The sequence below is a fragment of the Linepithema humile genome, chromosome 5 (genome assembly GCF_040581485.1).
Source record: "Linepithema humile isolate Giens D197 chromosome 5, Lhum_UNIL_v1.0, whole genome shotgun sequence".
Lineage (NCBI taxonomy): Eukaryota > Metazoa > Arthropoda > Insecta > Hymenoptera > Formicidae > Linepithema > Linepithema humile.
Window position 1 is genome coordinate 17787629 of NC_090132.1, and position 24799 is coordinate 17812427.

General features: G+C 35.2%; 1 protein-coding gene across 5 annotated transcripts in view; it reads left to right on the forward strand.

The window, feature by feature from the left end:
• Window positions 1–24799, forward strand: part of LOC105669315 (lachesin-like) — a 264653-nt gene that overhangs the window by 40737 nt on the left and 199117 nt on the right. For 4 of the 5 annotated variants that reach the window (XM_067354711.1, XM_067354710.1, XM_012362198.2 and 1 more), the window contains one exon: window positions 4852–4960. In XM_067354711.1, the coding sequence (XP_067210812.1) occupies window positions 4888–4960 (73 nt within the window). In that variant the 5' untranslated portion in view covers window positions 4852–4887. Of the gene's footprint in view, window positions 1–4851; window positions 4961–10342; window positions 10799–11039; window positions 11080–24799 lie in introns of those variants that run through there. The other variant, XM_067354715.1, reaches the window with a different exon arrangement.

Here is a 24799-nt window from a genome sequence, read left to right on the forward strand (position 1 = left end):
ATCAGTGATGGCGCTCTTTCAACTTTATCAGACGGTTTATTTTCTGCAGCAGAGTTTATTGCGAGCAGTCCTCGACAGACGTTCATCGAACGACTAGACTTTTCTCACCTCGCAAACTTTCAATCGACTCGAAACCATCCTTTGCTCCTTATACACACCCGATGGCAGTATAAAAATATCGACGATGGGATATACAATCGCGCAAGTTTTAGCAACTTTTCTCTTGGTTCTAGAATCACTGGATGCTAAAGAAGAAAGAGAAAGAGTCTCTCGATATTTTTCAGTATATCAATTGCTTATCTGTTTATACAACATGATATAGACATAACAAAGTGTGTTATATTCTCCTTTCATTTGCAAATATTTTTATAAAGTTGAAATTATTTGTTTTATGTATGTTGAGTTCAATTCAATCTTTTTCAGCAATTGTTAACGTACCATTTTAATTCTCATACGTGTTTAATTCTAAAAAGCCTTAAAAAGTTAAAAGGATAGACACTAGTTTCCTCTCTAAACTTGTAGAAAATTGTTTTTTTATTGTTAGTATATAAAATAGCAAAATTGGAGTTTGATACTTTGTTCGCTTAGTTTTTCTTTAATTATGTCTTTGTCGCTAATCGCCAGTGAGACAAGAAAGCCGCTTCGGACGAGTACCAAGTTAGATATTGGTGATCGTACAGCAAGAAGTCGTTGTAACGTTTCTTCTGCCCCAGCTGTTTTTCTCACCCGTGCTTTTATGACGGTGGATAATAAAAGTAATGCCCGTCGTAAAGAAAATAGAGACGTTATTTTGTATCGAACGTTGCGGGTTCACTATGGCCGAAGCTGTTTCTCGACTCATGATGGCAATTGTGTCGATGTTTTCGGGTGCTTTTACGTTTACCGCATGTGATATACGAGTTCGTTACGTAGGTTATTAGTCTTTTACTACGTCGCACGCCAAGCGTCTAATATCCATCAAAAAAAAACATTGCAAAATCATCGCTATGATAAATTGGTGACAAATATTATGGTTTGTATTTAGTATCTCGTGTAATACATTTTGTTTGTATATGAGAATATTTTTCATAAACATTCTGGATTACACATTATAGAATTTGAATTTCCTTATTATCTACACATTCTGCATTTAGGATGCGAATTTATTATTTAGTTTCACAGCGTGATGTATGATATTATTATGCTCGTGGTTGTTATTATTATTAGTAGTATTGTTTGAATATTATTACCACAAATTAATTATCATAATCGAGAGTCATTTATGATAATATCACTAACCTTGATTTGATTCGCTCAATTAATTAATGGATATATTATTGCCCGAAATATTGAAAATCCGTATATTATAATAACATAAATTAGTGGTGGTAAAGATGTGAATAAATAATAATAACTTCTTATTTATTTCTCCTAATTATTATTCTTAAGATTAGAGTGGAAAATATGTCAACTTTTGTAAAAATTATTTTGACGCTCTACAAATATAAAAATATAATATAAAGAATTTGAAAACTGGGTTGGATATAAATATTTTTCAACGATGTAATTGCTACAGTAAGATTTATTATTGCAAATCTTTTTTTTATCAAACATTTGTTATTATTGAGAAATAAAACAATTTTATTTTATCTTGAAATATCCTAGAAAGACACTATCGGTATTATAAAACAAAGTTTGTCTATTTAAATTTCTATTATCGCGCGAAGTACAGGGATGCAGAGAGAAGTTTAGTTTAGTCAGATTGAAAATTTACGTGAGAATTCACGGCGACACGTCGACTGATTAATTTAAGTGATTTAAGTCGATAAACTGATTTCACCATTTCTCTTTCGCAAACGTGACAGTTTCGAAAAATTTAACTGCTTTTGACATCGCGTGTTTACTTCTCGCGATTACACGTTGTTTCGGGAAAACAAGGCGGCGCGCGTCGTCCGATTTACGCTTATCGTCGACAAATCCGGCAAATTCGAAGCGCGTCGCACCGTCACACTGGCGCAATGGGATTGCAGACGCGTATAACGGAGATGGAAGCGCTAGAACAGAGTTAGGCGAAGGAGGAGGCGGCAGTAACGACTGTCGCATGATACGGCGCAACGGCGGAAATGTCGCGAGCGGCCGATTTCCCGGATTGGTTTGATGCTTAATGAACGCCGGCAGACGTTTTGATTTAGAGGACAGTTTCGTTCCGAAGCGGGACACAATAACCACCAATTTGTAAATCGCCTCGTAAATCTCGAGCGTCGAGTGCGACGTAGCGGTGCGACGCGCCGCGGCAAATCTCGACTTGTACTACTAACGACCGTCAGTCCAATTGGATTAAACTATCGGCGCGCTATTGAAAGAGATCGACTGACACTGCAGCAATTGTAAACAGTAGATAGCGCGACAGCAATATAATAATTGTTATGGCGCCGGAGCGAAATCGCGAATGATATGGCACCACTTGGTAATTGGACCAATTTCTGGAAATTGAATTAGCGTGCAAACGGTTAGAGGAATGCCGTCAAATTAATTAATGGTGTATTAAAAACCGATTCGCTTACAATCACACGTATTCATATTTACACTTTGAAATCAGGCTGATGGAATATCAATATTTAGAACAGTAGGGAATATTTTTAAAGTTTTTATTTCAAAATATTTAAGCGGCTGGCAATAGCTTACTGCTGAGTGGTTTAATATCAAAATTTTGTTTCAACTTTGGTATGAATCTCATAACTATTCGGCGTTCAGTCTCTAGGATGCTCGTTTCTCGTGCGGTAAACATACCTGTGTATGCCTTCAAAGTTTAGCATGCACTAACTGCGGTCTTCACCGGGTAGACGTGACATAACACGAAGATACCTAAACTACTTGACTCCTTGCGTGACACGTTTATGTATTTGCATATAATCAAGGTGTCGAAATCTCAACGTTTGCAGTTGCACTTATTCGTATGCAGGTTTTTTCGAGAGACATCGTACAAACTTATGATAAATTATTCGCTATCTATTTGCAATTTTATTAAATATAAAATTTTTTATTCAGATTTCCAAATAAAATCTTAATAATAAATGGGAAACAATGCGTATAATAATTTAATTATTCTTTGTATTATATTTAGCGTTGTACTTATTTCGAGACGATACATTTAATAATTTTTTATGCGATGTTCACAGCTTGTATTCGCGATTATCACAATGATCATATTGTTCTATATTATTGCAAATAGAAATAGCTAGCGGCGAAATTACTTGAGGGTATTCATGCGGAGCATTTTTCGACGAGCCTGTCACGAACAAAGTTTACGAGAAAAATAGATAAAGGAACACGGGCGTTACTGTAATGATGTTACGTAACTGAGTTTGCTAATTATGCAGCGAACGCGATAGTAGAAGTAAATTCAGGGTTGTGGCGACGCAGGCCGTTTTACTCGAGTATCAACGTGGCATCGTTATGGAAATCCCCGTTATATATCTAGTAAAACTCGTGATAACATTATGAATTGCGCGTTACGCGCGTAATATTAGAAGGCTCTTTGCACTTTAAATATCCGTATAACGCTCTGCAAAAACTTTCATTGCACTGCAAACTTTATGCAGAAAATATCCAAAACTTGCGTCGACGGATTTATGTATATTGTGATAAATGGTAGAAATGATAAAAACATTTATTACAAGTTTGGAGATATAAAGACATAATAATTAGTTACAAAAATATTATATTTACTGCTAAAAGTTATTGAGAATTTAAAATTAGATACTATTAAAAAAAGTGTATAATATTATCATAAAATTAAAAAAGATCGTAGACGTTCAACAACATTTTTGCTAAAGAAAAGACAAGGTATTAAATTCAAGATTCAAATTAATTTAAATTAATGTGAGAATTTGTAATTGTGAGAAGAGATATGTGTATATATATATATATAGATATATATGATGATAAATATAAATATGAAATATGTTGCTTATATTCATTCAAATTTAATTCAGGTAAATGTCGTGTGTCAGCGAGCAATGAGTACATCGCTCGCTTATATCATTGCTGTATTTACATATTGATATGTATAAATATAAAAAGAATTCTCTCAGTATTCAATATCTCTATTTATTTATGTACGTATCTATTTATTTTTGGTAACATTTTGATATGTGTATATCTATATAAAATTATCGATAAGCTTCTACACATCGGTGACAAGTCAAATAATTATGGGTTGCCTCATTCATCGAACCATCTTTAGCTGATGTGATCTTTATACGTGGGATGCCATCAATAACCATTACAGCATAGCAATACCGAACACGAACTTAAACCATTAATTGCAATTGCATCTTGTCGAGTGGTGTACACATATTTCAAGTCCATAAGTCTGATTAACATTGGACGTTCGTTAATTACTGCATCCTCGTATTACACTGACTTAGCCATGCGTTAATGATTTCACGGCTGTGTGCGTTTCCGACCAATCGGCATATTGCAACATTGCAATATGCATTTGATCATTATGCCAGATTGACGTGTACATACGTTCTCTGCATTCGTGCATTATGCTAGATTTATATCGTGCCTTTAATGATAGAATAGGGTTATTTACTGAAAACCACTAATAACCTGCGCCATCTGTTTGCTTGTGGACAACAGCGGTATATAACGATCGTGACGGATCATATTATTAGTAATAGATATATTTTATGGTTTACAATCATTTTTATGCACTCCATTAATGTGTTTTTCTTGTCTAATTTTTTAAAATTTTTATTAAAAAAAGCTAGTTACGTCAGGAGTGTCGTAACACGGCGAAAGTATCTGATAAAATGGCCATTATTTATTTTCTCAGGACTGATCAAACACTTTTTGATCTTACAGATTATCTTCAGAACTTGAAGCGAACATCGACGGAAAATGGCGGACCGACAGAGAAGGAGCCGATACTTGACCATCAGTATACTACATATTATCACAATAATGTGCCAAGGTACGTGAATTTTATTTTGACGCTGCAATATTGGAATTTGAACGTGAGACATTTCCGAAGATGTATGACGTATGCGCATAATATAATATACTTGCAATATAATGTGATTAAATTCGCCGTAAGGCATAAACGTTCGAATATATCTGCTTTGCCTGCGATGAATTTAATTCTCTGGTTTACGATATTTACACATTAGCAAATATTACGGGATTTATTCGCATTCATATTTCGGCCTTCACGAGAATATCGCAACGCGATGATCGAATTTGTATATAATGCAGAATTAGTGTTATTTTCGGTATTTAAATATCATTTATATGGGGCGATTTCGACAATTATACGTTGAATTGTTGCCAAGAGTAAATTTGATCATCATAGTATATAACCTCGATAACGTACAATATCGAAACGTTATTGCCACTCAACAAGGCGCGATGATGTTACAATTAAATTCATGATAGCCACTTACGTGAAATTACGCGAAATGGGCTAATTACATAGGTTTGTCATGTACGAATGGGAAAGAAGTGTCAGCTGTTGGACTTGTCGCGAAACGTACTGCGATTTGTTGTTTTTCAAGACGCATGTTAGTTTAAACTGTTGCAAAAATTCGATATTTTTGTTTTTGTAGGTTTTTGCAAAATATAACAGAAACTTTTATTTTTTATATTCTATGTTCATGCAGCATCATTGATGATTCAGTATGACATATTGTTTCAAGTAAAAAAATAAACGAATAAAATAATCATTTAAGAGAATTGTATACTTTTTGAAGCTGCACTTTCATCGCGCTCTTTCAATCAGCCTTAATCAATCTTCCGCTCAGTGTGCAATATCTGGTCGCGTTATCGTTTCTCGCTCGTTCAATGGCAGGAAAGTTGAGGATATCTTTAAATCTTTCTTTAGAAGCTTGTAATTATCGCAAAATAATAGGCTAGTCTCTCCCACATCTTCTCTCATAAGACATATTAAAGAGTCCCATGATAAACGGAACTTTTATCTTTGCTTGGCTTTAGTAGCTATTCTTCAAGTTTTAAATGATTTGATGTAACAATATCTACTTTTTTCTGAAGACAATGCTCGGTTGGAAAAAGTGAAAGAGAGAATGACTAAAAATGAAGAAATGAGGCAGAATGAATAAAGACGTAAAGCCCATCGAGAGGCAAAAAGAAAAAGAGAAAAGGAAAAAAACAAAGAATAATAAAATCACTGTAAATTCCGAGTCTCATGAGAACTGACGGGAAATATCCGTATTAAATTGGATCTACGCCTGCTCATATAACTTTGTAATATTCTAATTAAGAATATAACATTCTTGTAATGAGTTTCACGAAGTTGTCGGCCGTTGTTCTTTGCTCCGCGTTTGCTCTGCAATGTTGCATTGTATGCTCGCTCCTTAGATAATCTTTATATTTATATACATGTATATATGTAATGTCGGACGGAGGATATAAAATACAATGATAAAAATACAATGATGAAAATAAAATTCTATTTCCTAAAATTCCGGTCTGGTTGAGCGACGTGTTCAGTACGAGTGCAATAAATTATAATTGCAACGATGGAGCACTCGAGTGTTGTGCAGCGTTCACTTTCGTAATTACTATAATTTTTGATTTCGCGATTAAAGGGTTTCTGCTGTTTCGCGGCTGTGTGATCTATTGCTCGATGGTGTTACATCATCGACTTCAAGATGAATGCGACACGATTTTTCAATTCAGCAATTCTGGCGTCTCGGTTTTCAGTACATTACGACCGCGACATTGTTGAGATTTCGCGTGCTTTTTGCAATAAAAAAAATGTCCTTATATTACTGTAATGGTTTCATTGACGATTACGAGCCAGCTACCTCTACAAAGTTGCGTAACTTGTTACATCACTTCGAGTTTTCTGCCTCGGGCGGGCGTTTGTGTTCGACGTGTCAAGAGCAGCGGACGTTCGTCGTTGTCTCGGATGCTGCAAAGCCATTTTCTAATTTCTATCTCACTATGCGGCTGCCGTTAAAATGTACGTTACCTTCCATTATACGACACGACCAGCAAAATAAAGATTTCTCGCGGCTTAAGTTAATAATCTTTGAATGCCTTTAGCTCAACCAAATCAGAAATATTAAGGAAAATGCTCTTATTCGATGCAATACAGAACTTCAAAAGAGAGATTTATAAAGATACCTACAGTTTTGGATAAAAATACGGAGTTTTCGGCAATTATTTTTATTAATGTCTGAAGATTAGATCTATAATATATATTCTTTCTCTTATTTTTGTCTATAACTGGTAATCCTTGCAATTGCAAGAGGTAATTATCGATTTAAAAAAATTGGAATTGAAATAGATGAAATCGATTTTATGTTCAGGTTCTATGAAAATGCTCGCGGGTGTATACAATTTTCTATACGTCAATATACAATATATGCAGCGTGCGTTTGTGTTAGCAATTGTTACTCAAAATGCTTTATGCATTGCTATCATCTTTCGACTGTAAATTGCTTTCGCTTTGATGAAATGTCCGGAATACCTCATTATCATATTACTTTAATATATTTTCTTTTACTTTCGCGTCTATAGAAAACAGACAATTCTGGATTAAACTTTGGCAATTAACGCTAAATTTAGAGTATGCCGCTGCAAATCAGATCTGCGAAAGTTTTTGAAATTATACATGTATATATATATATATATATACATATATATATATATGTATATATATATATATATTTAAGCTCGGCCTGAGCAATGCGTGCGTAATTCGTCAGCAGCCATCTATAGCAGCGAGCACCGTAATTTCGTATTGCTTTGAGGCACTAATTTAAATACATATTAATACAACGCGTGTGCGCAATATCCGTCGATGCGGCACGGGACACAGAGCAGCCACGGACGGCGGACTTTGCCGGCATGAGAGCACGACTTTGCGTGCCAGCCAATCAACATGCCGGGCTATGCATACGAACGAAGCTGTCGACGGCTTGCACAGCGAATAAATTCGAATACGCCGAGCACTCGCGTTACGCGCAATAATGTCAGTTTAGCAGCCTTGAATGCAGCAATGAGATACGCAAAATGGCGTGATTGTAGTGCGAAATTTATCATGAGATACCACTCACTTAGAAGAGATACTATTGTTGCATATTTTAATCTCAGTATTATCTTTTTTTTATGTTTTTATAACAGGATTGAAAAACTCGCACGTGTAATTGATGGCAGTTTTATGAAATAATTCTGATTTAAGTATTTTTCAAAAATACAAATTTGATTTTGACTCATACGAACAATAAGAAACAAAAAAAAAGTTCTATGAATTAAAATATATCTAAAAGACTCACGTTATGCATATTAGAACTACAGTTATCAGTACTAGTTAAGAATTTAGAAAATACATTTTCTATTTCTTGCATATTCTTTTAATATCATCTTTTTTATTTATACAATAGTCTAAATTTAGCAAGTGATAAGAAAATGCATTTATTTTCTCGAAAAAAAGATAGTCATGTGAGAAATAGTTTGCATTTAAAATAGTGATCAAAATTAGTAATTTTTTATTACAATAGACATTTCATACAAAATCATGATGACTTGTTCTTTGAGTCATATTAAGATTTTATATTTGAGGTTGAGTAACTCTATAAAGTGACAGCTTGACAGATTTTCGAGTTAGTAGTAAAAGTGTACTTTGCGATAGTTGTAAGTGATAAATTGGATATGTAACTGTTAAGATAAAGTGGCCTGAATTTAAGAATAAGTACAGTATATCTGAGAGTAGTATTTTCGATCCATGACATTTTTATTTTAACTTCTTCAGTAAGTCGCTTCTCTGACAATCTATTCGATGTTATCTTGTTAAGAACAGATTATTTTAGTATCATTGCTTTAATACAATTTCTAAAATGTGTGTGATTGTAAAAACAAAGTAAAATATTATAATTTGATATTTTATATAAAATTTCATAATTTCATAATTTGATATTTTATATAAAATGTCATAATTTTATCATTTGATATTTTATATAAAATTTCATAATTTTATAATTTGATATTTTATATAAAATTTTATATAAAAGGTTTATATAAAAGTTTATATAAAATCTTAGATCCTCCGTTAATAGCGAATTTATTTGAAAGGTTATTTTGAAAGCAAAAATCTTAATATCAAAATATCCAGGCTACAATAGTTTTTAAATAAAAAGTATTTAAAGTTGATTAAACAGATTGCCAAAAACTTACGTGCTCGGACGCATAACACGCATATTAATTTTTATATTCTTACTATATGAGAAATCTCAGAAATCTGCTATTAACAAGTGATACGGTTAGTCTCAGATATCTTGTATATATTACGGTATTTTTAAATCTGTTCTTTTAATGATATTAGAATGATATTAGAATTTTAATGAATATTAATGATATTAGAAACAAATTGATTGCACGATGCGCAGCAGCGGAGTTGTGTTCATCAAGTTGATCTATAACATATATACGAAATACATCTAATTATAATAGCGTTCAAAATAATTATTCATCTTTTATTAAATATCTAGTAAAAGAATTGTCGAAAAAAACTATAATTTTGAAGATAATAATAAATATATTCAAAAATCTAATAATTATAAATATTAAAAATATTTCAAAGTTTTTACTGTGTTACATTGCATAATCTTTTACGTGCAATATTTTACAAATAATAAATAAATGATTACTTATTCTAAAGTTGTTTCATCGACGCAATGTTCTTCTGGAGTCTCTTACTTCTCTCAGTTCTCCATGCAGTTGTTCAAAGCACCTACATGCGTTTTCTCGACGCGAAAATTGCGTAATATTTTAAACGGCTCTACTGACGTGTATTTTGTCATATCAGGACAAAAATAAAATTCGCACGGATTACATATTCGACACTCTACTGTGTCCGTAACATGTAACGAAGGAAAAGGATGAGATCAAAAAATATGGGAAATAATAAGGATAGTACTATTGGAAACACATCGATACGAAACGACCTGCTCCATACAAGATGTCGCCGTGTGAACGATAAGGGAGCAATGAACATATCAAAGACAAGATCGCGCCGATTTCGACTTGAAAGAATGCAGAAAATAGGACGCAATAACATGCGTGCATGTTCCGATACATAGCGCAAGAGAGAAAAGAAAGAAAGAGGATATAGATCATGCAGGCTAAGTGCGATAAAAATAATCCCGCCAAACGCCGCAAGTTAGCCTAGAAACTTTTTAATATTAGATCATTTATCAATCATTTATGGAAGTCGAGTTGAAATCGAATTCGATAAATGTTCGACAAATATTCTAGTATTAAAAGTTTGTAGGCCGAATCGCGGCATGTGGTCGGGTTGTTTACGTCGTCGTGTTTACAATTAGCCTGCGCGCTTTACCCTCTCTCTCTTTCTCTCTCGCTCGCGCTATCTATCGGCACGCACAGTGTTGCCTTCTACTTCCCGCATTCTTTCAAGTCGGAATTCGGCTCGACTTCGTCCTTGGTACCGCTCGCTTATTATTCGCACGCCGGTATTTGTACGGAGCGGATCGGCGGTTTCATATCGGCGCGTTACTCTCCAATAATGCTATCCCTCTTATTTCTCGTTTTCGATCTCGTTTTTTTACGTCGTTATCTATTGCGGGGAGTATCGGACGTGTATTCCGTACGATGATATTCGAGTTATATCTTTGTTCTAAAATGACAAAGTACGCGTCGGGAGTGCGGTTTAAAATAATGTAAGATTTTTGTATTCGCGTCGCGAATGTGTGTGCCTTGAACAACTACATGGAGGACTGAGAGGAGGAGGAGGTTCAGGAAGGGCATCGGGCGCCGGCGGAGCAACTTTAGGGTAAGTAATTCTTTATTTGCTATCTGTTATTCGTAAAATGTTACATGCAATGTAATGCACATACAACAAAAACTTTGAAATATTTTCAATATTTATGGTGATTAGATTTTTTAATATTTATTACTATCTTGAAAATTATAATTTTTTTCGACAATTATATAATTCTTTACTAGATATTTGATAAAAGATAAATAATTATTTTGAACACTGATATAATTTGGATGTACTTCATATGTTATAGAGCAACTAGAACAACAACTCCGCTGCTGCGCATCGTGCCGGTAAGTCAATTCAATTTGTTTTATTTTATTATCATTAAAAGAATAGGTTTAAAAATACTGTCCCACATTAACCGTATCATTTATTAATAGCAGATTTCTGTGGTTTCTCTCTATTTAGTAATTTAGGATATAAGAATCAATATGTGTGCGATGTGTCCGAGTAAGCGAATTTTTCTCAATCTGTTTAATCAATTTTAAACATTTCCTATTTAAAAACTATTGTTGCTGGACCATTTTGATATTAAGATTATTAAGATTATTATTATCCATTTTTATCTTTTAGGAGTCTGCTATTAAGAGAGGAGATTTTTATATTATATAATAATATAATAGTACCGTTTAAATTATGCTTGTTTTTTCACGGATGAAGATTTATTTTGCTTGAATATACGATGATCCTACTAACAAGATAAACTGATTACTCGTATATTCACTTTTTTACATTGCGGCTGAAAATTGTGTTTATCGGATTATCGAACATATTGTGCTTATTATATATTAACTTATTCTGGACTTGTTTCTATAAATATTAAAGCATTCTGACATTTAATTGGTTTTCTACATACTGGCTTTTTACTGAAAAATGAGAGACGCGAAATTAACGAAAGGTTAATTAAACCCATTAATTATAGATATAACATATGCTGTTTTATATTTTTTAAGATTTTAAAAATGGATAGATTATACAGGAAAGATAATTACTCGTTTTTATTGATCTCGTTGTTAAATTTCAAATTTTGATTAATTGAAATTAACGCGAAGCGACCACGTTGACGATAAACACTCGACAATGTGACTGTCGATCTCTGATAAGGTCTCACAGAATCTGCTAAAATTCGCTCGTCATGTCGAAGTCAAATGAGGGCGTTTCCCGCGCCACTTCGTTTCTTTTGTCGTTGCGGCGAATGGAAAAACTTCTGGTATTCCCCGGTCGACTGTAAGATCGTAGATTCTTGATGCAGCCTTTCTACTAAAGAAAGAGAAATAGAGAAAAAGCAGAGGAAATCTCTTGGAAAAAGTACCTTAGCCGCTGCGCCTTGGGAAGGGCGTAGAGGAACATAGTCGAGCTCGCAATCGTTGCGTTAAAAACTTTCTTTTTTCCTTGCTTTGTTCAGTGCGCTTGCTCTTTTCTCGCGATGCGTCGGCGCGAGGGCCTGGTCGACCGCATAAATGCAAAAACATATTTAAAATGTTATCTCGCAGCCGGCTGCGAGCCGCATTCAAAGTTAAGACATTAAATGTACATTAGTGCCGTTATGCGCGGCCGTACCCGGCACTTAACCTCCGGGCCACCCTTTACATATATACGCATTTATACCCGATCCATTCTTTCGTTCTATCTCTCTCAGTTCACATAATAATGAAAAATTTTTCACGTTTTCTTTAAAACAAATATATGCAGACTTCAATACGCATTTCTAGGCTTTTATACAGGATTCAGAATTACCGTATATTATTTTGACTTTTGAATATATAGAATCGAAATCTCCTCGAGAGAAAAGGGAATCAAATCACTGTTTCGAACGCATGAAATACTTAAGAAGCAAATAATGAAGCGAAGACAATTGCATTTCATAATACAGCTAAATAATAAAATAATCCGCAATCTTTTTACTTCATATTTTTCTTCAGTAGGAAAGTTTTTATTAGTTTGTTATTGAGAATATCTCTGTGAATTGTATAAAGAATAATAGACGTATCCAAGTTAAACGTAAAGAATTCATTAAAAAGTAAAAACTAATTTTTTTTATTATAGTTTTAAAAATGTAAAAGAAATGAGACTCTCGATTGTTGCAAATATAATGAATACAAGATATGGTTTACTTATAAAAATATAATTTTTATAATATAATATGAGGTTTTTCGAAATATGGGAAGTACAATACGAATCTTAGACTCGTATCTTTTAATTGGCCTCATTTTGGTGTCATTAGTGAGGCATTCAAGGATGAAAATTGAAGCTAAACTCCATTCACACTTCTTCTATTAATACGTGGCTGCCTTTTATTCGATGCAACTTCTAACACATTTGATATACGTGTGGAGAATGCAAAAACTCGTTCACGTAAGCGTAGAGGAACATGAAAGTCACTTTGAAAACTGCGAAAACGGATGAACGCTGTCGACTTTGTCCGCCGAGTGTTTTGTCGTGGTGAAAAAATAGAACTGTTGGTACATTATGTGTATACTTTTATCGTACCATTCCTGTCTACGCGTATATCACTTCATTTATGTCGTACGGCGTTATGACGGCAAAATGCTATTATCAAACTTTACAGAGAGCGCTCTTGCACCGGAGCATTATTTGTCCTCTTGTGTGTCTTATGTAATGTATTATTAAACGAGCGTAACATATGCGAAGGGAAACTTTGCATAATTGAAGAGAAAATGAATTGTCAGATATGTATGTGTCAAACATAATGTTTTAAAATCTGAAAGAAACATTTTAAATGTCACACATTCTAAATTATAATTTCGTGTCTTATATTACAAACTGAGATATTTGTCAAAAGTTGTTAAATAACGTAGAAAACTAAAAATCTCAAGTTCCAGTAAAAAATAATTCTGTAAAAAGACAGGATCTAAAATGTTCTTCTCTTGCAAATCAGAATATGTGATACTTAGCTTATATTTAACTCTTCGATTGTGTAGGTTCGAGGCGGGTAATAGACGTTGCAAGGACGAAAGAATGATAGCCGATGAGGAAGCTTTTAGTACGCTAAATTTCTTCTGCCTCGGCCACGTACTACAATCGTTCTTCCGACGATTGCAGACTATGACTGCCGTTAACGAGCGAACGACTTTTTAGCGCAGCGGAATGAACCGTAGATCGAGAATAGCATAGGAATGTGCTGTGCTGTACTGCACATACAAAAATAAGCTATTCTTGTACATCTGTCGATAAGAGAAATTTGCTCTGTACAAATTCCTAATTTGTAAGCTTGATTATAGAGTTTGTTACGAAATTTTCGATCATGAAGAAAGGCACGTTTAATTGTGCTTATTTTTAACAAGAGTCATCCATTGAATCTTTATTTATTAAAATGTTTATTAAAATGATATGTTTTACTTGCAAACTTTATTTAATTATTTTACCGTGTATAAGATCCGTTTAACTAGTGGAAAACAAGCGTGCATGTCAGTCATGTTTTGCGTCATACAATTGCCGCCACTCGTTCCAGCATTTGCACGTTGTTTTTCGTTTCACTGATGTCACGTAGCATGGAATTAAGAATTTACCTTAGTTTTTTAAAGTCACAATTAATGTACTTGAGAAGAAGTGCAAGTAAAAAAAGGCTCTTGTAATCGCTATAATATAATTCCTTAAATTACGCATTTGCATATTCAATACGTGATATTAAAAGGTACTGCTTCATTCCCTGTTGTACATAATTACGCGATTCGTTTTTATTTTCGTTGATAGATAAATATATTTACCCATAGACTACTACTATATATATCAAACGTGTTAGTGTCGCATTGTGATAATTTTCTGATTTTACGCGCTCGTATGCATCTGCAAATATGTCAATATATATCAATCCGCTTTAACATTTGGTGTAAATCGGTGTACACATATTTGGGATACGCGATATATGGATACATTGCATGATATACGGATACATTGCCTTCTTACTTCGATCTCACGGGATGAAAACCGACTTTCATCCCGTATTCGAGACGCACGCGCGCGCATTCGTACATACATGCTTATCAGTGTGTCGGCGTCGGCAAGTCTGTGTAAATTTTCGGTTCGATGAATATGACTTGGTAGCTTCTCGCGGACCGTTTAATGGCATTTCCGTGCCTCCCAAAAAGGGAAATATTAAATTCCAAGATGTGAATTCGTGTACCCGCATGCGCTAACGTATTCTGGGAGCATCAGTAGAAGACCACTTTTCGGCTTACTTTTGCAAAAGCGATAAAAGTGCCGTTCGCGAACGGGACGCGGAGCGTAACTCTGTTGGCAAGCTTTCGATTCTTATTTGCAATTATGTAAATTATATTGCTCAATACTTGCATATATTTATTTTTAAAACTGATCTTATTTAAAAGTAATTTTGTTATTTATTGATAATTGTTATAACGATAATTTGCTAAGCTGCCAAAGTTTCTCACGGGTTTTATGTCAATTAGCATTGGTCTACGAGAGCCTGTAAAAATACCTATTTTATTTGTTTGTTTTTCAAAAAATCTGACATTGCATTTGTTTCGGGATTGAAAACTGAATAAACACGTTCTTAATAACAGAAAAACCGAATTGTGTTATTGGAATTTTTACTTTATTATCAATCGCAAAGCTGCCGAGGTGGCAAAAGTTATGCCGATGTTTCGCTTTTACGAGCATTACATCGACGTATGTAGGTATGTATCTATATAACAGAGAGAGAGAGAGAGAGAGAGAGAGAGAGAGAGAGAGAGAGAGGGAATGGAGAGAAAGAAGCGAGCCGATTGCTGCAGTACGCAGACTGCAGTTTCGTTCTGTGTTGCACTGCTCTTCCCGCTTCCAGCCCCGTCTTCCCCAACGATACGGTAACCGGGCTAACGCTGTAAAAACGTCCGGCGGCGTTGCAGGTTGCAGACGTGTTACATGCGCGCCACGCGGTCATTCATCTTCCTCTTAGCCGTGTTTCTGCCGCGATATTCTCTTCGCTTCTTTACTTACGTGCATGAATTTTGCGCCTTTTATCCGATGAAACGTGCGAGTTGTTCTGCACGTGCAACGATTTGACGTACGGCGAGTCGTGCCGGATTATAGTGTTTCGCCTAGCACAATTTGCAATTCTTTGTTAACGCGTTTTATGGTCCAATAAATAAAACGGGAATATTTTCTCAACGGGAAATTATTATTACACGATGTCGAAAGAGGGAAAAATTTTTTCTTTGAAGTCGCCTAGAATTGAAAAATCACGACGGTTATCGTCGATTGCGGGTGTTGGAAATGTCGGCAAGGTTGGATGGAAAACCCCTTAATGCACGGGAGCATTAAAGCGTCTAATTTCGCCTTTCTGCTTTCCACGTTGAAATGCAATATCGCCGAGGAAAGACTCCGCGCGCGAAGTATTTCCAACATTTCCCAACTATTTTCCAAGCTGGACTGCTCGCTTCATCAGTCGTGGACTAGTTTGCGAAAACCATCAACCTTAGCAGTCTTATTCACATATGTATGACGTAGAAAATAGTTTAATCCTTTTATTTTATATATTTTATAACTTTTGTCTGGCCAATGAAAATATTCTCCAGACAAATTAATGAATAAGTATTTGTTTTTAAAGAAAGAATTGAGAATGAATAAACATATTAATAATTTAGCTATTACAGTAAATATTACGTATAAATATAGAATTCGCTTCCGATTTTAACATTTCATATTTGAAAACGAGAAATCGTGAATATATTTATCATATCTCGAGTATTTTTACATTTCTCTCAAACAACATCCTACTCGGTCGATGTCTTTCTGCGATAAATTGCAGGTGAATAATTGCGAAAGACTTGAAAGGGAAAGTGAAAGCTGTTACACGTCGAGGTATCTAGGTCAGGTATTCGTAGTTATAACAGGGTGAACCGGAACACAATGTTTAATTGCAGCGTTCTCTCTATCCTATTCCTCTTCTTCTTTTCCGTACTTATCCAGTTGCAACGCTACCGTCTTTCACGAAGGGCACTCATCTGCCTTGGAGGACGAGGCGAAAAAGCATTTGTCTCTGATTTGAAAGCATTACAGCGGCAACTTTGCAATTATTATTATCGTGAACTGAAATTAGACACGGTTTCCTACCTACCGCTTGTATTTGTCGTATTTCTAGAACCATTTTCTGACAGAATTATAGTTGTTCTTGTTGACAAAGTTGACATTGAAGATATTATTTTAAAAAATTGAGGGCATCTAATTAATTTAGATGTTTAAATGTTTTAGAGAATTAAAGCAGCTATTGTAAAAATAATTGTTTCCAGTTATCACAAAAGAATATCGATCGATCTCATCGCGACGCACCGATTTGAAGAAAATAAAGCTTCAATTTAAAAGAAAAAGAAAAAAAGCAATTTTTCTCGTTAATGGATTAATTGTGTGCAGCGCGTTTATTACTACGGATGTCGAAAGCGCGCCAGTTGGTATTGCCATGTGTACGTCGCGCGAATAAAGCAATTTTCTCCTAGAGGCATTTTTAGAAAGAGGATGCGGAGCGGCACTCGGCCCGCGAGCGTCTCTACCATCCGATAACACTCCGGGATGGATCGGTTTTTTGCTCCAGGAACAATTCTATTCTGGCTATTATCCACCCTCTCTCGCTCTCTCCTTCCACTTCTCCCCCGTCGCTTCTTTCTCGCTTCTTTGCGCCACCTCTGCCACGAGCCCGTCTCCATCCTCTCTCGCGTCCATATTTCCGGGCGAATCGCGTCGCGTAAAAACTATAATTGTATAAAAGATGTTCCCAGACCGGCGCTGTTCTTCCTATTGTTCTTCCTATTCCCGTGGAGTCGAGCCAAGAAAAGGAATTTCCATAGATCTTTCCATTGATTTCCTTATGAAATCCGTCCAACCGCGCCGGCGATATTCAAAGATTTACTCGCCGCAATAAAACGAGGAAATTGTGCGCAAAAATATTTGTCGACGAAATTAATTTCTTGAAAAGTACTTGTTGATCATGCTTACTACTAACAAAGTTATTTACGCGAGATTCAACATTTCGCTGTAGAACATATGAGATATTTCGAATATTATTAAACTTTGGATAGATTATTATTTTGAGAAACATACAAATGTTAAAAGTGTATTGATAGAAAATTCTTTAGATTTTTTGAATATAGTGTGCACAATTGCAGTATATTATTTTACCAGTAATTATGTAACTGCATTAATTTAATAAAGTTTTTATCTTTTTTTTTATTTAAAAAAATGTTTATTCAAATTTTGATGAAGAGAGTATATGGCCACTCGATACTCTTGCCATCCTCTCGAAACTTGACAAATTTCCATATTTTCCGAATTACCAATTTATTTTATTACCAGATAGGATAAAGGGACGAGCCGATTATTGTCTTTTTATTTTATTGCGAAAGCATTTACGTTTGACTGAATGGCGTGGCCTCATGGGAAAAGCCGGCCTTAATGCTTCGTATTCGCGGCAACTTCTCTGGGACGATTAATGCAAAGTAGCTCATAGTGTCAGTTAGCATAACGCCAAAGGTGCGCTGGTATCGTGGCAGAGGGTTCACTAAGCCGGCTTACTGTCGAATGCCGGGGCACTATTACTTCGGCCGTTGGCGTTAGTGCGATGCTCGTGGGTAATTTGTAGCTTGTAACGACGGCCTTTGTGCCAATAATACCGTATATGATTCTTTGACCGGCGTACGCTTTATTGGCATGCCGGCCGGCCGACCGGCTGGCCGATGCTCGTGCAAAAGGGCTTTTTGCGTGAGCGCATATTGTCAAAATGCGCTGCGTGCGTCATTACTCGAATGTATTTTATGATAAAGGAAATCTTCATTGAATTAGATTCGTGAGCGGTATTGTGTGTGTTTGTGACTTTATTTAAATATATTTTATATTTTCTGACGTAATGCATAGTTATTTATAAAAGCGACACAAAGAGCCTGTATTTATACACATTATGCGTCTATTTAAATAGACGTCAATTAATAATGTTGGCAAGAGGCGTAGCCGGAAATTATTTGAATAAAACACTACACACACAAGTAATGAGGAAATGATAAAAAAAAAATACGTAGGCGTGCTGTAAGGATTTGGCGACTTTAATAAAATGTTAGTCTAGCAAGAGAGTAAAATAGATAGCCTGCGCGTGACAGTTATTGGAGTACCGGTCTAGAGCACCGGTTTAATAATACGGCACAATCAATCTTGATACTAAGTACGTCATATAAAAAGAAAGATGTTCGTATACAATAAAACATTTTCCGATCAACATTCGTAATTAATATAAATTACCGGTGCGCGTTACAAAAAGAAATTTGCTTTCACCGCAATGTGAAATGTGCGCGTGAGATATCTGAAAACTGCATTAAACGAGTAAAATGTTGGGAAAGTCGCTGTGTTCAGGAGAAGGGGAGGGTGCGAAAGAAGTCGACATTAGTGTTTCGAAACTTTTGCGCGGTAATTTGAATAACAGTGCAACAAATACTATTTTGACCCGCGAACTGTACTGCGTGCGATGGCGGCAAGTTACGCCTGTTGATAGTAGGAGTTTCGGTGCACGAGGCTACGAAGCAGGTACGCTGAGAGTCTTAGATTAATCTAGGGATGTTGCTGTTGTTGCTGTTTCCAAGCTCAAGTTTTCCTCTCGAACCAAGGCGACGTTGGCAGGAGCTTTTGTTAGAGAATTACAGAGAAAGATAAGAGGGTTGAAGGGAGTCGGAAAGGGTGGATAGCACCATCCATAACCAATGTTCATACGACGTTAGCTAAATGAATATAAATGATGTCGAAATGAATACTCAACTGATAATTGGTTCATCAATATGCACTAAATTGTTATACATCTCGATTATCTTGTACCTTCTGACAAGAATATTGAAGATTTGAGAGTATAAGTATTGAAAATATTAAAATATTGATATACATTTTTCGTTTGATAATAAATAGCCATTAAAACTTTGTCTCTGCTGATAGCAATATCAATATACTTGGAAAGAAAACTCGAGTTAAAAATTCTTTTGTTAAAAATGGTTTTAAAACATAATGTATATTTTTACCTTTTTGGAAATTCTTCTTCTCTAAAATCAAAATTCTGTGATAAATTTAAAATAGCGCATGTAGGTAATATATAAAGGTCCTCTCTCTTTCTCTCTTTTTCTCTCTCTTTCTCTACTAGTATTTTATAATTTCCGTGTAGAGATCATATCTTATAATAAACTGTACTCGAATGTCAGAGGGGTCGAATAAGAATCGCAAGGAAGTATATCGCGGTTATCTGAGGTGCCACCGCGCTTTAGCACAATTTTTTTGGTCCATTGCGGTCTATTCGCCCCAGACCCGCTCACATGAACATATATTTTCGAATTATCGACAGGCGAGCCACGCGACAAATTGCGCCGGAGTGCCCTCCTGCCGATCGCCGACAAGTTTAATAGGTTGTGAAATCATTCTGAAAAATAGTATCGGTCCCGGCGGAACGGGATGATCTCCGGCGTATTATTTTGCGGCTACAGATTTCGAACGCCCTGCCAAGGTTTTATGTGTAAGCTGAAATATATCTGTTCGCCCGAACGGCAACTAAAGGTACAACTTTCGAGAATTTATGTACGAATTGATCTCCATATCGTCTAAACCATGCGCGTAAAAGATATCTGATGTAACAAACATTCAAATCATTCGATATTCGAAAAAAGAAAAATAAGTATTTTTTAATATTATATTGCTGATTTATGACTTTAGGGTCTTTATAATAGAAATAATAAATAAAGAAATAAAACTAATACAGAAAAGCATTGAAATAATCTATTCTCTTTATGAAACATGTACACGCGACAGATATATTGGATGTTATCTACCATTTTGCGAGTACAGATGGTGAATATGAGCCTGATATATGTGTGCCGGGAGTCAATAGAAACTAGACGTATAGGACGGATAATGGAAATCGAAAGACAAGCAACGGTTAGGGTGTAACAGCAACCGTTTGATGCAGTATGGATATTCAAGGGGATCATATCGAGTTATTTGCCCACCTCGAACATTAGTACATTCGAATCGATGATTTGAATCCAGTTTCGTCTCAGTGCGATTAAAGCGCATTAAAGCACGATGATTTTTTATCTATTGTTGCATTATTTTTTGACATTTTTACATCAAGACGAAAAATTGGTTCAAATCATTAATACGTGCATTGATGTTTGTTTATCTGAGGAATTAATTTGACGAGATGTTTGCGCATACAAATTATTTTATGCAAATTTATAGTATCGAGTTTTCAATTTTTTATTACGTATTAATTTGTTCGTCGTAAACGATCGTCTAGTCGAAGATATTAACTTGATTTTGCACATTTATTTTATATGATGTATACTTTATATAACCCGTCTCAGTTTATTTTATTCACCCTTTCGCTTTATATAGCTCGTCTCTTGTCGTCCCGTAAATTTAGACACCAAGACGTGGATCGGTTATGCTTCATCTGTGAGTCGTGAATTAGTTGGTCCATAAATCCGATCCTCTGTCAGACATTCGTTTCGCGTACATGACGGATTAACGATCCGCCATATCGAGAAGGCATTAAAAAGTTCATCCGGCGTAACTCGAGCGACCGGTTGAGCGAAGCACGCTATTCAGTGTAGTAATAACGATTTGACCTGCTATATATTGTACATACATATGTATATGTTTGGCTCAGTTTCGCGAAATATTTATACGGAGAACTGGTTATTTTTTCAGTTATGATTGTATATTCTAGTACGTTATGCTAGACAGAAACGTATATTTAAAAAAAAAATTACTATTTCAAGATTGAATTATAAATTAGATGAGCATTTAGTTACCTGCTATTATAATATCATATTTAAACAACGTGATTGGAAAGAAATATATTATGTCTTTTTGTCCGATACGTTAGACCTAAGTAATATTAATTTTAATATCAAGTCGCTGATACGCTTGTTAACACTACGAGGAAGTAACAATTTGTTCCATATACTTTTCATACCGCACGCATGTGAAATTATTATTATCACCGGAGCACAAGAACATCTTCGGTTTATACGATCCAATGATATCCATGTTGAATGTAACAGATTCTAATGATTATGCTCATGGTTATTGTCGGCGGTAGTAAAAAAAAAAAACCCCGTAGCCGGAGAGAAAGATAAAGAGAATGGAGTTCACGTCTAATTACTATGGCATATCTGGTTCGTTGAGAATACCGCTCGCCACTTACACGATACTTCTATTCGGTTCGCATTCTTGTTCTGTGTTTTTATCTTTTTTTTTATACCGAGATCCACGACCGGCACCTAAATTATAAGCGCGTAACAGTGCAGTCGGATAAAGCGCAATTTCGGAGAGCCCGTACTGGATATAGCGTGCACGGCGAAACTTTGTTGCGAGAGTTGAATTATCGCGTGAACTTGCTCCGCGGCGGAGACTACTCCGTAACGATGGAGGAGACGTAACAACGTAATGGAATATTTAATCTCTTTTTGACTAAATTATTTAAATTCAGGAAGCAATTTCTTTCTTGTTGACGCGTGGGGAATTATTTACATAATACATTCGCGGTTAATTGGATTCGCTGAAAAATTTACCTTTTGTTTAACAAGATTGTTGCAGCCTAACAAGCGTCGGTAATTTTACGAGCGATTGCACGGTCTAACCGAGCATCGCGTGTATGAAATTTTGTTACAGAAGTTTCATTACCGGCCCTGGCTCGCTAGTGTGCTACTCGAACGAATATCTAACTTTTTTATTATTCAAATTTTGGTCGCAACTTTCGTCGGCTAATGCATATAAAATTATTCTTTCGATGCGTTATAGCTATCCGGAGTATGAAGCTAAATATAAGCAAATAAGAAATAATAAAATAACCATTGTTAAACTGTCCGATAAATTTTTAGCGAGTTCGAAAAGTCGTAGTGGAAAATTCATTATTATAAATAGATGGCAAAATATTGATTTTTACTTAAATTCAAGCAATTTATATTTTAATTCTAATTTTTCTTTATTTTAAAATTCTGATTTAGATCTTAATTGAATATATTTTATATTGGCGATTAAAGAGTATACACTTATTCGAATAATAATTTTAAGTAATGTTTTCGGGAAAATCAAACTTAAATTTGTCAAATAATTTATAAGAGAAAATATATTATTTGCCATGTAGACTACAAGTATCTGTGCGGTTAGAATTGTACAGAAAATGTATATATTTTACTTCGCAGAAGCTACTAAATTACTAACTTACTGCGTTATGTAAAGTTGTAGTAATTCCAATCACAGACGGCACAGTGCATAGATTGCCTCCGTTAACGGCTAACCGATGAATCTCAGATTGCAAATACATATGGGGAAGTCCGACTTGTGTGTAATTTTGTGAAGTTCACACCGTAGTATATATCTCTGCAGTTGGGATTTCGCAGCGAGTGTTGAATCACCACCTGTACACAGCTGACACCATGCCGACCGCCTACGTGACTAAATGTTTAATATGCTTGGACGCACCGCCATTATCGCGCTGCGCTTTGAATATTTTATGGGAAGCGTCATTCACATACGCCGGCTAAGCAAGGTGCGAGTGCGTGTACACGGACTCACGCCTAGTAGTATAACAACTAACATAAGCGTTAATCCTTCATTTTGGCTACGCGAGACCAGCTTAGACTCGCGCTGTTCGTTGTGGGCAGCTTTTCTGCAGGATATATGCATTATAACTTGTTATTCTCAGCTCCACGATTATCCTCTCGAAATTGATTTATTCTCTAACTGTTCTACCGATATTATATGAAATTATAATATTACGGAATATTATTGAAGATTATGATAATATTACCGTGTATTTTTCGTTTCATAAAATATCACAAAAATACGAAATTCTTTTTCAGTCCATTATTTTTTCTATTATCTTTATTATTTTGTGTTGTTATTTTTCGCTTATTATCAAGACACAGGTTATACAAAATATAAAATTGATGACGCTTTTCAATCATAAAACTATAACGCTATTTACTGAGTTCAAATTGATTTTATTATAATTAATGCATTATCCAAATTTAATCATAATAAAGGAGGGTTTCAATTTGCTTGCGCGATGCTCTGCAAAACTGTATTCTACGCAAAGAATTGTACCGTAACTTTGGTTTGTAACCAACCAGCACGCCGTAATGACCCAAGGAAATGTTGTACAAAGGGACGGTAAAGATCCGCCTGTGTCTGGGCAACGTCGATCTGGTAAGAAAAAGATTTAACCCCAAAGTTAAGGAGTACTCTAAGATACTGACTGAGAAGGCAGACGCTTCGCTATGGGTATACCGCCAAAAGAGGACAAAGTAATAAAGTTGATGGTAGCGACGGACGAAGCGAGGAAGAAGGGGCGAATAGCGGGGAAAAAGAAAGACTAAGTAATGAAATGGAAAAGTTTCACACTGCGCCTCCTCTTACTTGTAATGGTCGGTAAACGAATTAAAGAGCCAGGAATCTTCACCGTCGTGGGATGGAAGTAACTTGTAACTAGAGTATTTTTAGATTTCTCAAGAAACAGACGAAGTGTAGATATAGATTTACTGGCATTGATCCGCGTGTTTCATGAAGACATCGATATCTCCTTTAAAAACATCTCAATTCTTCATCGTTCATAAAGTTTTCCTTGTTCTCAATTTGTTCAGATTGAGAATTGGACTTGTTTGTTGCTGTAGGATATTAATTTAAGTATTTCTGTGTCTGCAATATCAATTGGCGTTTTTCATTTTTCTTTAAAAATAACTTCACATTTTTACATTTAAGGATACTTATTTATGTTTCACCATGGAGATTAGACTATTGAGAAAAAAATTGAAGAAAACAAGTGAAATAGTTATTGAGAGCGCAAAATATTAGTATTAAGCTCAATTTGACGATTATTTTCTAATTTTAGATTATGTGATATACTTATATCGCGATTAGATGAAAACTTTATAGGATAATCCGCGCGGATACAATAATCACGTTTGCATATTCAATCATTTTTATCAAGCATCAATTGTTACATAACAGAATTAATCCTTATTAGTTGCG